The 18,729-nt window shown below is 38.0% G+C and overlaps 1 protein-coding gene across 1 annotated transcript in view; it reads right to left on the bottom strand.

Moving 5' to 3' along the window:
- Adgb (androglobin) overlaps positions 1-18,729 on the bottom strand; it is a 124,088-nt gene that overhangs the window by 22,454 nt on the left and 82,905 nt on the right. The window contains exons 26-28 of the mRNA XM_032894985.1: positions 14,233-14,420; positions 9,917-10,101; positions 9,078-9,277 (exon numbers count right to left, since the gene is read on the bottom strand). Coding sequence (XP_032750876.1) covers positions 9,078-9,277; positions 9,917-10,101; positions 14,233-14,420 — 573 coding nt within the window. The remainder of the gene's footprint in view (positions 1-9,077; positions 9,278-9,916; positions 10,102-14,232; positions 14,421-18,729) is intronic.

Below are 18,729 nucleotides of genomic sequence, written 5' to 3'. Positions count from 1 at the left end.
TTCTTCTTAAAATCAGGGTGCAGACAAGCTCGTAGTGCATTTTCTTATTTAGAGGTTGATGTTGGAGGAGGGCCCATTTCATTGTGGGTGGGGCCATCCCTGGGTTCTACAATAAAAAAGATCGAGAAAGCCAGAGAGAGCAAGCCAATAAGCCGCATCCTTCCACGGCTTCTGCATCAGCTCCTGTCTCCAGTCTCCAGCTCTGTTTGAATTCCTGCCCTCACTTCCTTTGATGATGAACTGTGATATACAAGAGTAAGTCAAATAAACCTTTTTCTTCCCAATTCACTTTTGATTTTGGAGAATCAACTATGCTTAACAAAAGACTAGAAACACTCAAGAAACCTTTGCTTTGCTAGAACAATGACTCGACATGTGTCGAGTCTTCCAAGTGATACTGGTTTTGAAGGCAGGAAGAGGTCATGGACAGCAGCTGAGGTTTGGCACAGGGAAAGGCCGGAAGAGGTCACTGGTGAAGGTGCAGCCTCAGTGGCAGGTTAAGGTCTAGGACGGAAGGGGTCAGCAAAGAAGTTGAGGTTTGGCACTAGGAAGAGAGGCTAAATGAAGCTCTTGGTGAAAGTATAGCCCGGCTGTGGCAGAACCGTAGTTCTGCTACGTTAAGTGTGGCCCAGCATTTTGGAGATGCCAATGCCACAGAGTGAACATTGGGAGCAGAAGAGCATTGGAGTGGAGCCTCCCTGAGCTTAGAGACAAGCTGTTTGTGCTGCAGAAGATGAAGCCGGGGAAGTGACCCAAGCCCTTTGGAAGAGCCCAGACATTGGCCATTAAGTTAGTTCATTTAAATTTGGTTCTGTTTGGATTTGATTGTGACTGTGCCTTGGTTCTTACAGACCACAGTTGAGAGATGGATTCTAAAAGACTTTGAATTTTAAAAGAGAAAGGTATTTTAAAGAGACTGAAATTGTGTGTGTTTGAATTTTTAAAGATTGTGGGACTTTTAAACTTCTTTACTTTCTTACTTTACTCAAGTTACTTCCATACTAACCAATATCAATTATCACAAGAGATTGTTAAGTACAATGGCTCTCGACCTGTGGATAGTGACCCCTTTTAGGGGTAGAATAACTCTCTTGCACAGGGGTCAACCATACCTGATATCCTGAATATCAGATATTTACATTAAGATTCATAGCAGTAGCAAAATTATAGTTAGGATATTGAAACAAAAAATAATTCTATGGTTTGTGGACACCATAGCATGAGGACATGCTATGAAGGGTCATAGCATTAGAAAGGTTGAGAACCACTGGTTTGGTATGTCTTATATTTGAAAAGGGAAGTTCTTTGTGCTCTTCCTTTTTAACAATGACTTATTCAGATTATAATTCACCCTTATACATTTTAGAGTAATTTCATGGAATGGTGAGGGCTTTTATCTGGATTATGGTTGCACTGAATTTCAAAGTTCATTGCAGGTTACTTGACAGATGGGAGAGAAGTGTTGAGGCGTGGTCTGTGGTTATGCATTGTAATATGAAGTGCAGGTGCCCAAGACCTAGTCGTCCCGAGATGAGAGAGTCCGAACTTATTTCCAAGTGATGTTCTATTACCTTGCCCCCGAGTTATTTCTGATTAGTAAATAAAGATGCTGGCAGCCAATAGCTGGGCAGAGACACACAGGCGGGGCTTACATTTCCCAGCTTGGGATCAGATGAGAACCACAAGGGCAGAAGGCGGAGAGAGGAGGAAGCCACCATGGGTTAGGTGAGTCATAACATAATGGCCACGTGGGTTGGTTAATTGCAGTTAAGAGCAGCCCAGACAAAACATGGCAAATTATATAATGAAATTATTGGCTGTGAAATAGAAATAACAACAAAGGGTCAATATTTGCCCAGCTCTTGTTCTGATTAAGGCTCACTGTAAATATAAAGGTTGTATGTCTTATCTCTGGAAACTAAATGGTTAAAAGCAGGGTTAAAAAAATCCTAGATTGAGATTAAGAAAATTTACAAAATTTATGAAAATTTATTAGTGTCCAACATGGGGCAAAGACTCACTTTAAAAAATTAATTTTAGATCGCCCCCCCAAAAAACCCCACAAGCTATTCCTCTAAAATTGGTTTCTTAGTAAAGTCAGTTTTTCATCAAACCTTGTGGTTTTCACCCAAACCATGTGGGATTCCAGACAAGGTCTAAAATATGTGCTAATTTAGCACTCATATGCCGGTGTTTATAGGGTAAGCGAAGGCACAGATGTGCCCCCCAAATCAAACAAGCGGCAGGCTCGAACGTCAGACTGGGGGGGGGGCTTCCCAAATGTTGCTCTATGCTGCCTTGCAGATGCAGCTTTATCATGCAGATGCTAAAACCCCTGCTATGCAATGAAGCAAAGTCCTGAAGCTCAGAAAGCAAAAAGCAAGGCTGCATGCCTCTGGCAATCAAAAAAATTATAAAACATTAAATAAATTAAGATGTCAATGCTGCCTTACGCAACTGGTTTCCTTCAACATGGGCTCCACGGGAAAACTGGGACTGCTTGGCCTAGCACATGACACATACATGATTGCTTGATATAGGATTATACAGTAAATAAAATGAAATTTAAATAAAGTTAAATATAAAAAATATTAATTTATATAAAGATAAAGGGGATATACCTATATTTATCCACAGAAATACTAATCTCCAAAGGGAGAAATAAATGAAAAATCGATATAAATGTTTTTAAGGATACATGGATAAATGGATAAATCCAGGCCTTTGATCTCAATGCTTAGGACACAAAGGCAGGGACAGATAGGTTTATTGTGAGCCTGAGGCCTGCCTAATATACTAATCCAGGTCAGTTCAGGCTACACAGAGAAACCCTATCTCAATAAATAATAACTATGATTATTTTAAATTGTTTTAATTATCAATGTGAAGATGGGCATGGCTTCAGTGGTTATAATGGAATTTTAAATCCTCTATGAGAGAGGACAAAATAGAGCAAACCTAATAATAAAAAAAAAGAGGCTGCTAAATCAAATCAATCTATACTTTTGATGACTTTGGGTTGCTGGAGCAAGGAAATACTATTTGGGGAGAGAGGCTCTGTATTTGTGTTAACAGGAAATTTAAAATGGCTTTGTACTCCTTGCAAAGTAATAAAGGATCAAATTTGATAGAAGAAGGCTCCTAAAGACCTTGGCTGTAGCAGAAAAAGAAATAAAAAAGATCAAACAAGTCAGGTAACATGATTTGCTTATCCCTCTACATGGGAACAGCCCTGAAACTGTCTGGACCATAAAAATGTCTCTAGCCCAAGCTATACATAATCAATGGATCTTGTTGGCTACAGAGTCCTCAAAATTCATCATGGCATCATTTCAAACAGCATATTCATGTACAAATGTACATTGCAGCCTGAGTACATGATCACACTAACTCATAAAGAAAGACAGTTGTAGTTCACCTGCTCAAACAAGAAACACGCATCCATCCTTAACTAATCTGTTCACCTTGCGCGCCATACAAATATCTTTATAGAACTGAATGTTGGTGTTAAGGTTTATGTATTACAGGATGAAACACCAAGAGGGCAGCTCTGACAAGATTCACCCTCGGGGATGCGGAAACGACCTGGTGTTCCAGCTCTCTGCATGATTCTGTCTCAATTAATGCTGTTTCCAGAGACTTGCTTCAGGAACAGCCTCAGAAAGGGCTGCTCATTCCTGATCACCTTGCCTCATGCAGCCTTTCCATCATCCCGTCTTTCAGACTGTTTCAGTCAGGACTTCAGGTAAGCCCTGGTCTTCTCAACACATAAAGGCTGGATGAAAAATAATGCCAGCTAGCTTTATTTTGACTTAAGTATTTTTTTCAACTTCCTTTTGGCCTCCAAATAGGAATTCGTTACCCAAATTCAGCAGAAAGCAATTATTAAAAAACAAACAAACAAACAAACAACAAACCAACATTTTAATCTTTTAAATTGGAATGTATAGTTTTGGTTATTTTATAAATTATGGATATGTTGAAATTTTAAGGAATAATTTATAAATAATTATGGTCTTGGACAGGAAAGAAACAAAACAGGGAGCTTAGACTCATGGGTTTCTATCTTTTCTTTCTGCTTCTCTATCCTTCTTTCTTAGGCAAAGGGGAGGGGTTTGAAAATGAAAAATGGGGAGATAAAGTAATATTATAAAACATTAGACAAATAAGGATAGGTTATTAAATCTACTCTTAAACAAAAGCATTTTGTAGTAATAATTTTACATTGATAGAGCTCTTTATATTTTGATGCAGAACTGGTTATATTTTGTTACATTGATACAGAACTCTTTACATTAATTCAGGTTTAAGGTTTTCATTGGTATAAATCTTTGTATATTCATAAAAAATTTAATTAATTTTGTTAATCTTAGATAGGCATTGCCCCTATGAAACACATTAAAAAATACAAAATTTAATCCCAGTGCTTTTAACAAACTCTTTAGGATAAATAAGTAATGCAAGTTAATAGTCAGATAGTCAAACTCATGGTCATATTAGATACTAATTTAGTTATTTGCAGTAAAATATTTTCAAAGTTATTCAAATAGTAAATAGCTAAAAATCAGTAATGTGTAATTATTAGATATGCTCTATATAGACAGATGGTCTTCAAAAGCATCAGAGATCCACAGACTATGGCACTTAAAACTGTTTCATTATTAAAGGATCTTTTGACTATTACACAGATTTCCTACTGGAAGCACCCCAGTCTACTTTAAAGAAGAAAGTGAGCATCTATAATCTCCATATGGAGTTGCTATAATTGTTGAAAGCTAGCCACTGGGCAAGCATTTCATCTCCTTACAGAATACTGTCTATAAAGGACAAACAGACACAATAATTGATCACTAAGCTCTGATAAGGCAGGGTAAGTTAGTCCTTCATAATTCCTGCTTCACTCAAGATCCTGCGAGATGTTCTGGGCCGGATAGATTATGAGCAATACTGGGGATTGTCCAGGTGATAAGCTATCTCTGTTATTTCTATAATTTTTGAAGCTGTGCTCTATACTAACTACATACTCAAACAATATTTATTCCTTCTCAAATTTCTGATGGGGTTGAAGATGAGTTAGTTATAATCTCACAATTTAACTTGAGTTGTTTAGGATTTAAGAAGATGTTCTATGTCTAAAAAGATGTTTTTAGAATGCTAATACGGGTTAAGAAAATAAGTAATTTATATACAAAATTTTAACTCACCAAAATAGGATAAATGATAAAATAATTTGTCTAAATTTCCAAATACAATGGGTTGGACATTATAAATGTATACCTTATACTTTTCATAATTGTTATAATTGTATCCAAGAGAAAAGGAGGCTTTTATTGGACTAAACAGGAAAACCGTTGAGGTTTGGTCCGTTACTATGTACTGTAATGCAAAGTGCAGAACCCCAACACCTGGTTGCCCCAGAGAGTTCACACCCAAGTGATGTCACATGACCTTTCCCCCAAGTTATTTCTGATTAGTAAATAAAGATGCTGGAAGTCAATAGCTGGGCAGAGGAGACATAGGTAGGGTTTATGGTTCCTGGCTGTGACCAGAGGAAAACCATGAGGGGGGAAGGTGGAGAGAGGAGGAAGCCACCATGGGTTAGGTGAGTCATAAAATAATGGCCATGTGGATTGGCTATTTGCAGTTACGAGCAGCCCAGACAAAACAGGGCAAATTATATAATGGGATTATTGGCTGTGAAATAGAAATAATAACATAGAGGATAGATATCTGCCCAGCTCTTGTGCTGATTAAGGCTTATTGTAAATATGAAGGCTGCGTGTGTCTCTTTTCTCTGGAAATTAAAGGCAGAGTAGAAATTCCAGATGGAGATAAGACAAATTCTACAACACAGAGGTTTGTATGTAATATTTCTTCAATTTTAAGCCTGACCTTAAAAGATTAACAAGTGTTTTTCTAATGTTGTGTCACTTGACTGAAAAGCACACACTACTTCTCTTAGTAGTCATTTACAGTGTTTTGAATGGCTTACTGGTTTTCATTGTCCTGCATTAAAGTGTAAATGCTTATTGTGTGGAGAACTTGAATGTGCTTGCTGAGGTCAACTGCCAGTTAATTTTCGATTACATTACTGTTAAGAAAGACAACACATTGTGCTGTCTTGTGTTCCAGTGTTGATACTGAGCAAAGCTGATGACTGGTGTGACTCTAGGAATAGCAGAGTTGGTAGTTAAGGGTACAGTGTTGCAAAGGGGAGCAGTGTCCATTCAAGTCCCGCTTTTGCATATGCCAGTTGGTTGCTACTGAGCAGGTCACTGTGGCTCTCTGTGGCCAGGTCTCTTCATGTTATATGAGAAGAATAAGGGTACATGTTTAAGGGTTAACTGGAACATTGAGGATCTGTGTCGCGCAGAGGGTCAAGTAAATGCAGATGCATTGTATCTGGCAACCTTTTAAAATCTCATTAGCACTAAACTTTATTTATTCTGCTGGCATTTTTTTAGGCATGTATAGACAAGTAATCATATTATCTCCAAAGAACTCCGTAGTTCTCTTACTTTGCTTGCTACTAACCAGTTTAATCCTTTACTGCCATAATGTTGCAATGTTATTAAATATTATCAATAATACTGAGGATTCTTGTCTTATGCTATTTTAATGAAAATATGACAAGTTCAAATATTAATATAATATTTTGTACAAATTTCTAGATGAAGGTTCCTGGTGTGTAGTATTTGCGTTATTTTTACATTAAGCATCTGTAAGTAGGAGCAGAACATGATAAGCTATCCGAGGGCCACACAACTATTCTTGTGTATCTGTTTCTGTGGATTTACATTAATAGATTTTCCTAATGACAGATCTCATGAAGTCCTGGAGCGATACTCTGCCCACTCTTACCAATGCTGGAACTGGTTAACTGGTATAATTTCTCACCATTTGGTCAGCTAAATTTATTCAACCATGTTCTCCTTTTCTGGCTATGGGCTCAAGATTGTGAGGATGGCTGTAAAAGTGGCATAAGAATCTAGGTGCAGGGCCTCTGACTCTTAATTCCAGCACTTTGGGAGGCTAAGGTTTGTGGGCTACAGCACAGAAGGCCAGCTTGGGAAGTTCCAACATAGCAGGTTCCAGTCCAGTCACAGGCTGTAGAGTGAGACCCTGTCTCAAATGGCCTATTCAAATAAGAAAAGATTGCACTTGTGTTTTCTAGAAAATATTATTCCTTGACCCATTCCATAAGCCAGCTGGTGATGTGGTATTTAGCAAGAGAAAACTTTGAAGGTATTATAATTGCAATTTTTATCACATTGCTCAGATTGCTATTTTCTTGTTAGTGGGTTTTGCCAAACTCCTTTCTCAACCACCACTAATTTTGCCTGCCCTAGTGTTTAACTGACTAGTTTAAGCATAGACTAGCCTGTGCTACTCAATGGCCTTCCAGTCCTGTGCCATTTTCCTGTGTTCTCCCGGATCTTATGAGTAGCATAAGCTTTAGAATCATAAAAAGCAAAAACTATGGATAATTCATTTTGAGGCATTTTGTTTGTAAGTTTCATTGGCTTATTTTCACATCATTCTCAGGACCTTGTCTTTTTTCAATGAGTTACTATGCAGCTCATTTCTAACTCTGCTGCCCTGAGCTTAGCTCACGCACTTCTGAAAATTCGTTACTCACTGATTGATTGAAAAGTCGGTATTTCACTAAACACACATTAATGTTACTGACAAAGTATAACTTTAGAGTTGTTATTAAATACTCGTTACTGAGTTTTATGTTTCATAAATACTTAATTGTTCTTTTCAACTAGAAGATTATTTAACATTCTTTATCATGTTTTCATAATTGTAGGCTTTAAACTATTAATTATTACTAATATATTTGCAACTGCATTATGCTAATACTGCCCATCTACAGGTACTTTGGTTTGTATTGAGGCTGACTAATTTTTCATCATAATTTATCTTTGTAATAATAAATACTTCAGTGTTGCCTGTGCAAGCATATGAATACAGGGACCCTGAGGGATCAGAGAATATTCAGTCTCTGGAGCCGGAGCAGGTTCTGAGCCACCTTGTGTGGGTGTTGAGAACCAAGCTTGTATCTTTTACAGGCACAACAAACATTCTTAACCCCTAAGCTCTCTCTCCAACCCCCGAATAAATCTTTGAAAATATCTGGAATGGACTAGAGAATGCCTGAGGGAAGGAAATACTTCTCCTGAAAGTGTGGGGACCTGTACTCAAATTTCAACGACCCCTTTAAGGGTAGGTGCAGAAGCTGTGTTTGTAATACAGTGCTCCTGTGGCAAGATAGGGGCTGGAGGTGGGGGCATCGCTGCAAGTTCTGTATGCCCTGTAGCATACAACAAAGAACTCTACTACAAATGAGGTAGAAGGCAAGGGCCGCGACCAGAGGCTGTCCTCTGGCTTTCTGTAGTATGCCTTGACACATGTGCTCCCGTACTCACACAGAAGTGCTCACAGGCACACGTAGGAAGGAATCCAATGTCCAGCATACGCTAAGACAAAGGCACTATAATTAGAAATTTCAAATCCCCAAAACGGTTCTTATTTGGCTCCTCAGCTTCATCAGTTTCCAGGAAGCATGCACTGAACATTTCGATTGGATTTCTGACTTACATTTTTCCTGTACTATTCCAATAGTTGCTCAGTTTCTATTGGATTGGATAGTTGGGTGTCTCCATGTTAATTAAGACTGCTGTTTCTTTGATTCATGCTAATTTTACATCTGTCTCTAATGATTTCTAAGTCAGATGATCTTGATCATCATCACAGCTCTTACTGTTTACATCCTGTGGCATAAATTCTTCCCTCTCTTGACACATATGTGCACATGTGAATATGGGGCACTAGTTGGTGCCCATGTGCGTGGAGGCCAGAGTCAACTTGGAGTTTCTTTCTCAGTCTTTCTCTACCTTATTTTTGAGACAGACTCTCTCGCTAGATCCAGAACTTTCTATCTTTTTCTAGGATAACTGGCAAGTGGTATCTGCTTGTCTAGGCCTCCCAGACTGGAGTGTCATACATACATTTCACCCAGTGAACTATCTTCCTAGCCCCTAATAAGTAATTGTTCTTTTCATTTAATGTACCTGCTGTGGTGTGCTGGAATTTTCTTCAATAGTGGGTACGCTCATAACTTCTTCTTCCAGCAGAGGCATTCCTGTCTCTGTCATCCCTCCTCCAGTTCTTCCTTTGAAGGATTTCTGGCCTGATTGCCCAGATTTTTTCTTGGTCAGTACTTCTGGTTCTTTCTTAGGTACGGTGTGAGTTAAGAGAACTTGCTTGCTAGCTAAAAAGGAGAAATATTATGTTAGAATATTTGATATTATTGAATAAGTAAATAAGTTACATATATACCTATAGAATATAGTGTACTTATGATTACTTTAAGAAGATAAAACAAAAATACAACATTAGATTATTCAAATTTTCTCCAGTCTTAGAGAAATTTATTAAGGACTTTCTTGTGGGGCTGGAGAACTGGCTCATCAGTTCACGTTGCTCAGGAAGAGGGTCCTAGTTTAGTTCCCAGCATCCACATCGTGCCTCAAAACCACCAGAGGCCCCGGTATCAAAAGATTCGACTCCTTCTTCTGCTCTCTGTGGGACCAGACATCCACATGGAGCCCATTCATACATGCAGGCAACACTCACATACATACACATAGATAAATCTTAAAAATTAAAAGCAGGCTTACATATATGAAACAAATTTTCTCAATGAACAGTGCTTAAAGGAGACTCCTAAACAACCTATTGGTTTTTTTTTTTGGAGCCTACTTAGACATAGAATTACAATGGCGTCACTGAGGTTGGCCCCGTGTTTGTCAAGTATTGAGTGTTTTTTTTTTTTTTTAAACATGCTAAATGCCACAACAACAAAGGCATCTGTTTCTGAATGGAGGCCAAACTCCAGACATGTACTCACACTGGGAGCTCAATGCTTTTTCATTGCCCAGGAAGTAGAAGGCTGGGATGAGGGCTTGCCCTTTGCCCACAGTGCTCGTGATGATCTCCTCGCTTTCCAGCACCTGCAGCTTGATGAAGGCATCGGGTTTGGATGTGCGGACCTGTATTGTAATAGACTGTGCCATTGTCACTTTAATGGAGTACCTGTTGTGAGAAAGGTTCATCTCTATGAGCAAATCCATTTGTCTGTCCCTTATGTTGGTAAAGGACACGCTGTGGTTGTTCCCATTTGACTGAAAGTGGTACAGCTTTGTAAGGCACACAGACATGGCAAGAACTCTAGAGTCCCTGCAGACTTTCACAAAAGAGCCAATACTACAGCTGAGAAAAACAGTAGCATATATTTCTGTCATTAGGAATCCCAAGTAGGAAATACATCTTTTTGTTAAGTATGAGAAGAAGCTGTTTATGAAGCAGTATAGATCTAAAAGCTACCATCCTTGACAGTCATGTGACTGCTACTATGTGTACTTTTTAATTAAAAAATTATTATTGCAATATGTGTGTGTGATTGAGAGAGAGAGAGAGAGAGAGAGAGAGAGAGAGAGAGAGAGAGAGAGAGAGAGAGAGAGAACATGCAAGCACTCATGTACAAGTGAGTTCTCTTTCCACATGAATTCTTGGGATGGAACTTAGGTTGACTTTACCCTCCAAGTCATCTTTCTAGTTTTTGGTTTGTTTGATATTTTTATTTTTGTTGTCGATTATTTTTTTCCTCTAGTAATTCTTCACAAATGCTCAGGACTTATTGTAGACTTTCAATTTCTCTAAGTGAACGAAAATAATACAAAAGGCAGATCAGGTAAGTCCATCACTTTGCACTCCAGAGTGACCTGCCTTCCCTTCCACAGGCCCCTCCCCACTTGCTTTTGTCACCAATTCATCTCCTTCAACTCCCACTAACTTGCTCAGCACAAACCCAGAGTCTTGATTTGCACTGGCCAGGATTCCAAGCAATATGTACTTCCCATATGGAAACTTCTGGTCTTATCTTCTGACCTCTTGGGAGAGCCTACCAGGGTTGAAGAGACCATTGGTGCCTTGTCTTTAGAAACATGTCATCCCTGAGTAAAGCAACTTCATGTTGTCCCTTCTCTTCAGGTCTGCTTTCTCAGGCCCCTCTGCCATTGATATTCCACGCTTGTCAGGGAAACAATGCTGTGCTCTCATTCATAGACTGAAAAAACAGCCTTTGGTCTACAGTTCCCTGGGCTCTCTGTGAACACAAATGGAATCAAGTTTCCTAAATGGAAGCCTCAAGCTGAGCTCTCTCTTCAAAGGGTCACATGGCTGTTACTGATATTTACAAGCAAGAACTCTTTTCCTACTGACCACCTTACAAATTAGCTTCTGCCCTGTGTAAATGTAAATTAGCTTCCTTGCCTGAAATAATTGATGTCATCCAGATAATTTCTATCCTGAGGCAAGCCCAACCAGCCAAGGCTGTCAATTTTACCTCAGTGTTTTAAAAGGTTTTCTCTCCAGATTCATGCACTTCTTTGTGATTGGTGCAGTTGTATCTCTTCTTCTTACAAAAGCCATGTTGGAGCCCTCACAAGGTCATTTTATGTAGAGATAATTTTCACAGGAAAAACTAAAGGATGAGGCCAAATCAATATGGCTGGTGGCCTCAGCATAATAAGGTGGGATTTAGAAACAGCCACACAATGAAACACTGTATAAAGATGAAAACAGAGATCTGAAAGATATCTCAATAAGCAAGAGAACACCAGCAAACACAGAGTGATGAGATGAGTCAAGAAATAGATGCTTTCCAGAATGCTCTGGAGACCCCATAACTTGGTGACAACTTAACTTCAGAGTAAACTTCAAGAGTGTGAGATGAGACATTTTTGTCAGTCACCGGCTTTGTGCCAAGACCTTGACAGGGCAGCTATAGCAGACCCATGGTTCCTATTGCCAGGGTTACCACCTGAGCTATCTTACAGCTATCTGTCTATCCCTCTACCATTTGAATATTTGTTTCATTCAGTTCAGCATCTGGAAGCCATCTCAGATTATAATCTGTTAATAATCTATACCTTGAATAATTGAATAGAATTTCATAATAATATGGAGATAGCTTTTGTCTTAAAAATTACATTGATCTTTTCAAATTCATACATTATAGACATATTTTTTGACACAAGTCTGATAATGTCTGTTTTCTTAAAACTCTTTAAAGCATTCTGTTTCTGTGAAGGTACAGGCCTCTATTTTCTGTTTTAGGAGGCCACACTGGTAAGCAATTCAATCATTCCATTTTTAGTTTTTGCTTTCCTTTTTTAAAATTCTCTTTTTTACACAGCCGATGTTCAAAATATGTTACAGGAAGAGAAATTGAGAGGCAAACCCATAACTTTCATGCCTGCACATCAGTGCACGTTCACTCAGAATATTCTTTAAGTCTCTACCTAGGTATAAAATATGCTTGTGTACAAAGGCAAATATGTGCCTAAGGTTTTATTGTATACCTTATTCTATAGTAGAATGTTATTACTTTTTTAGTTTTTGTTTAAGAATTATGTTTTTAAAGAGGAACATTTTGCATTAAAATTATTATAGGAAAAAATCAGACAAAGCATATTATTTGTCAAATTTTATCAGAAAGACAGTTTTACCTTCTGAAAACCAACTCACCAATTTGTGGTGCCTTTAAAACATATCATCTCTTCCATATAATAAAACATATCATCTCTTCCATATAATACAACATATCATCTCTTCCATATAATAAAACATATCATCTCTTCCATATAATAAAACATATCATCTCTTCCATATAATAAAACATATCATCTCTTCCATATAATAAAACATATCATCTCTTCCATATAATAAAACATATCATCTCTTCCATATAATAAAGTCCTAGAAATAGGTTTTTTTCTACACAACACAGACCGCTATGTCATGGCTTTAATAATGAGGAGCATCCTTTAACCAGGTCAATGATTGCATATTCATAGCAGTTACTTTGGACAGTCATAAAATAGCTAAAAGAAATCTTGATATTATTAATAAATGATTGTTACATGATGCTATATGAAATGTCAGAACTACAAAGCTCCCATTGCTGTGATTTTAAAAGTGGTAAACTATGACCAGAAAGAAGTGATATAAGCGACAATTACAAAGCTAAAAAACTAATGCTTTTGTTGGTTTTCTGATTATCAATGACATTTATATATCTGATGTGTTTTCTAAATTTGGGTGCAAGAACATTTTCTATTAGAAAGAGAAAATATTTAATGCATGCCAATTATGCTTTGGGCACTGTGCTAATTTCTATGTTGAAAAACTATGTTTCCCATTCACATTAATTCTCATAAAGGGTAATGCACAGATAATCAACTAAAATGTATACATCACATAAAATGTAAACCATAGAAATGGCACCAGGATCAACTACTTATATTTGGGAATTTCAATGCAAAGGGTTTAAATTTTGAAATTATCATTGTTTTTTTAAGTGTCAAAATGAGGATCATGAACATCACAAAATAATATGCCAGGAAAATAAAACTGTACGACTGACATGTCTTAGGGCGGGGGCACTTTTGTTTTAGTAAGAGCCAGGCCTGGTAGTGCTTGGAGGCTGGGTAAGGCTCCTAGAGTCTACAGCTCAAGTTTTTACCCTACAGTCAATGGAAAGTTTACAGACATTTTATAGCTCATGTGTAAATATGTATGTTAGAAGGGTAACTACCTTGACAATAAAGGCTTGACACATAAATTTGACAGTGCAATTTTTTAAAAAGGAATATGATGGAGTCCTAGATTCCAAACGCAACAATTCCATGTAACAAATACAATGAACAGCTAAAGTAGTACGAGAGCCTTGGGAAGAGAAGGGGAGAGCACACAACAAGTGGTATATCAGAATCACAATCCACAGAAGCAACTAGTGAAGCAAAATAGACTCAGGACTGGGAATCCAAGGGTGGAGGATGGGGGAGCATGAACAGATGGTTGGGAGGACAAACAAGGACTGCCCTACCAGAGAGGAGCCACCAGGAGCCACGGATAGGGCAGAGTAAGAAGAGCGTCAAGTATAGTAGAGGATCTGGAAGAATTCAGTGAAAGTCAGGTAAAAAAAAAAGCCTAAGAAATGGGATTACAGTATTTGAAGTTGTATAGGCTTGTTCAAGCATCTACTTAGCCATGTTATTGCTAATTAGTTATTTCCATAAAATGACAGATTATGAATTCACTTTAATAGAAATATTAATATTTTTTTAAAAACACCTTTATCCACCTATCATATACTTGTACCTGAACAGAATTTTCTTGTCGTTAGGAATATAGTAGTCTCTGATTTCCTTTATGGTGAAGGTGCTGCATGGAGTGTCTCGGGCGAGAAACGGGAGTGGGTTGTAAGAGCCAATGAGCCGCAGTTTCCATCGTGAGCCTGATACGAATGAGTCACCAGTATACGCTTCAGCCACAAATGTATATCCCTTCTAAAGGAGAGAGCAGTAACACACATAGGATTCATATTGCCACTAGTCTCTCAAATATGTGGTCCACTTATTGAAATAAGTGTTACTATATTGGTATATGCATAAGAGCCCGGAATCTCCTAAGGATTATCAAGCCACTAACATTCTATTTAAGAGTCTTCTTAGAAGTAATCATTTTAGGGCTGAGGGTGTATCCAAGTGACAGGATGTTTACTCAGCTTGTGTGAATTCCTGGGTTAGATCCTCAGGGCTCTAAACAAACAAACTCTGAGAAATCTCACAGGTCAGTGTTCTAAATTACACTGTTTGGTCTTTGAGGAATTATGACAGTAGAGAAAACAGCTGTTTGCTTGAATTGAAGAGGCATATACATTTGCAAGCCTAGGTTTCATGAGAGTCCTTGTCGAGTTTCAAAGCATGCCTTGTGAAAATCCAAGGGGACAAAACTGACTCCTAAGAAGCCAACATGAGTTTATAAGGAAGAGGAACTTCATTAGATCATACAGCACATATGGAACATATAGCACAGGTAAATAATGGCAAAGCTGTTCAACACCACGTGACGCAGGATGACTCTTGATGAGGACTCAAGACTGGCAGGTGTTCAAGCTGGGTTTCACACAGGGATACATTTTATGTATCTTTACATTTCTTTTAGACGTCCTGTGTGGGTGAAGATGTTCACCTGTCTCTGGACACAACCCTGGGATATCACATCAAAATGGTTCATCAGGGCTGAGGCAAATTATTTAATGGTTAAGAGATTGACAGATAGCAGTGCCATGCAGGAAAATGACAAGGGCTTCAACTTACAGCAGTGTATTCCAATATGTATTTTATAAAATATTGATCCAATATATATTATGAAAATGGGTTCCTATGATGTAGTACTTTTGGGAAGAATTACACCTTTTCCCCCCTCTGGAAATATTCAATATATATTAGCTTATAAAAAGTCCTGAGAAATCTTGAAAAAACGAATTTATCCCATAGTTTCTTAACTTCAGAACACTATATTTTTTTGTAGAAAAAAAACACCTAAAGGACACAAATTTTAAGATGCTACATTGGAAATTGATGATTTTTAGTAAGTAACATACATGCCATTACACTTTTCGCTTACCAAAGTATTAAGGAGGACACAGACTACAGAACAGACTACAAAACAAAGACTTAGATTTTTTTTTATCAGCTGTGTTGAGGTAACATTCAGCTCTGCGTGCAAAGTTTTACCTGGGCCATAAGTAATTTGCAAGCATATTTAAAGACTGAGCGTCCTGAAGACATGGACATCCAGGTCATAGAAAAGCACAGAGGAAAGCTAGTTCTCTAATCGCACATCTCTATCTTCTCTGCCACAACCTTCTCATTTCTTTCCCTAAACTTAAAGAAACAAAGAAGGCTGAGACCTGAGAGGAATGGGCTCATTTGGTGTCATCTGGATTTGCAACACAGATTCAAATAAACAAAATAATTACTAAATGGGGAAGGAATGTGCCTCTACAGTTTGATTCAACTTGCATTCTTGAAAGAAATCTATGTGATTTAACCTTAGTTTAGAGAAAAACAACAACAAAAAGAGAAAATTCAAAACCACACACACACACACACACACACACACACAGAGAGAGAGAGAGAGAGAGAGAGAGAGAGAGAGAGAGAGAGAGAGAGAGAGAGAGAGAGAGATGCACTGGTCCAAAAACCTGTAGATAAAAGTTAGATTCTTGGGGTTGGGGATTTGGCTCAGTGGTAGAGCGCTTGCCTAGCAAGCGCAAGGTCCCTGGGTTCGGTCCCCAGCTCCGGAAAAAAAAAAAAAGAAAAGAAAAAAAGTTAGATTCTTGATCTGTTCAATTAAATACTCTTTAAATGTCCTTAACCAAAATCAAAAGCCAATGACTAATATTAGTATAATGTATTTCATGAAGGAAAGATTATTTACAGATTTTGATAGCATATATGACTTTGCTAGACCTATCCTTTACACCAATGGTTCTCAACCTGTGGGCTTTTATTCCCTTGGGAGCCCAATGACCCTTTTACATAGGTCACCTAAGACCATTGGAAAACCCAGTTATTTACATTACCACTCATAACAGCTGCAAAATTATAGTTATGAGGTAGCAACTGAAACAATTTTATGGTTGGGGGGAGTTACCACAACATACAAAAGTGTATTAAAAGGTCATAGCATTAGGAAGATTGAGAGCCATTGCTTTAGAGAGAACCATTTTCTTGTTTTGAACTTTTTTTATATTTTAATATTTGTGATTTATTAATTTTTTCTTCTAAGATTTTTTTCAATCTAAGACAAATTTGATAAATGACAAATACAAAAACAAGTTCACTAGGGAAGGGCCTGCAAACGTTTTCTAATGTTGGATTTAAATACAAGGTCTGGTGCTGTAGAAGGCAATGTCCATAGGTAAGGGAGATATCACGTTCCTGGAAATTTTGATGAAATGTCATTTATTAGACCATGCTAGTGAATACAGAGCAGGAGAACATGCTGTTGGTTAAATGGGGTTCATAGGGGAACAGTTGATGTGTATAAAATGATAAATGACACCAAAATAAAGAAAACATGAATGTCATTTTTAAAAGTAATAAGTATAATGAATATAAATTAAAGTGGGATGTGTAAGTATAGATAAAGTAACTGATTCATTGGTTTTAAAAAATGAAGCATCTGGATTGCCAACTTTTCCAAAAGCAAATCCAACAGCAGTAAACTGCCCCCCATACACATTCCATTTCCTGCACCAATCCTGCATGCCTTCCTGGACACCTGATGGAACCAGGGACAAAAGGAAAGAGCCTGCCTCAAGCCCAAAAAGAGTTGTACCCTGTACCCTATCCTCCTTTTTCTGCTCTACAACCCTGCTTGCATTCCTGGAGGAGCCTCAGGCACTAGAGACCCCAGGCCTTGCTGATAAAAGGGATGCTAGAGTAACTTTAGCAGATGTAAGCTCAGACAACACTGGCTACAAAAACCCCTATGGAGATACCCTACTGGACCTGAAGACTTGTTCACCAGAGCCCTTGGACACTCAGACTCAAGTCAGAGGACCAAGAGGAATCAGAAACAGAGAAGGAAAAAAAAAAAAAAAACACCTATCCAAGAAGGAAAAACTCAGAAGTCAACATCTGAACCTATAATAACCACAAAACCCTTCTTTTCCCATTGTCCAATCACAGACTCTGGCCTTACCTTGTGCCTGCCCTCACCTGAATATAGACAGCAGTCCATACTGTGACAGCTAGTCACAGGGGAGGATAGATGGGAAGATAGAGAGTGGTTCCAGAGTGGTTCGGAGGCAGGTGAATTGCTGGAAACTGGGAAGACCACAGCTTGGAATTCCCATTAGGGGAGGGAAGACCACATTACTAGAACATAGCCAGTAATAGTGTGGATTGTTTTTAACATTGCATGCAACAGCAATTAAATGAAACACCTGTATGAAAGAAACTTCAAGTCTTTGAAGGAGGAAATTAAGGAAGTTTTCAGAAGATGGAAAAATGTCTCATGTTCATGGATCAGTAGGATTAATATAGTTAAAAAGGACATTTTGCCAAAGGCAATCTACAGATTCAATGCAATTCCCATCTAAATTCTAACACAAAAACAAAAAACCCGGGATAGTTACAACAGTCTGTACAATATAAAAACTTCTGGAGGTATCACTGTCCCTGTTTTCAAGCTGAACTACAGAGCAATAGTAATAAAACCCCCATGGTACTGGCATAAAAACAGACAGATTAATTAAGAGAATCGAATTGAAGGCTCAGATACAATCCACACTCCCATAGACACTTAATTTTTGACAAGTGAATCAAATCTATACAATGGGGAAAAAAGAAAGCATTTTCACCAACTGGTGCTGCTCTAACTGTATATCTGCATGCATACCAGTTAAGATGAAATTAGACCATATCTATCACTCACACAAAACTCATGTTCAAGTGAACCAAAAACCTCAACATAAAACTGGGTACAGTAAATCTGATAGAAGAGAAAGTGGGGAGTAACCTTGAATACATTTATATAAGAGACAACTTCCTGAACTGAAAAGCTTCTGTAAGGCAAAGGACACCATCAATACGACAACAGCAGCTTACAGAATGGAAAAAGATCTTCACCAACTCTGTATCAGGTAAGGACTGATGTTCCAAATACATAAAGATCTCAAAAAACTAGACATCAAGAAACCAAATAACCCAATTAAAAATGGGGTGCAGATTTAAACAGAATTCTCTATACATGAATCTCAATGGCTGAGAAACACTTAGAAAAATCTTTAAGGTCCTTAGA

Source organism: Rattus rattus, chromosome 2 (genome assembly GCF_011064425.1).
Source record: "Rattus rattus isolate New Zealand chromosome 2, Rrattus_CSIRO_v1, whole genome shotgun sequence".
Taxonomy (NCBI): Eukaryota; Metazoa; Chordata; class Mammalia; order Rodentia; family Muridae; genus Rattus; species Rattus rattus.
This window is presented reverse-complemented; position numbering and strand designations above follow the sequence as displayed.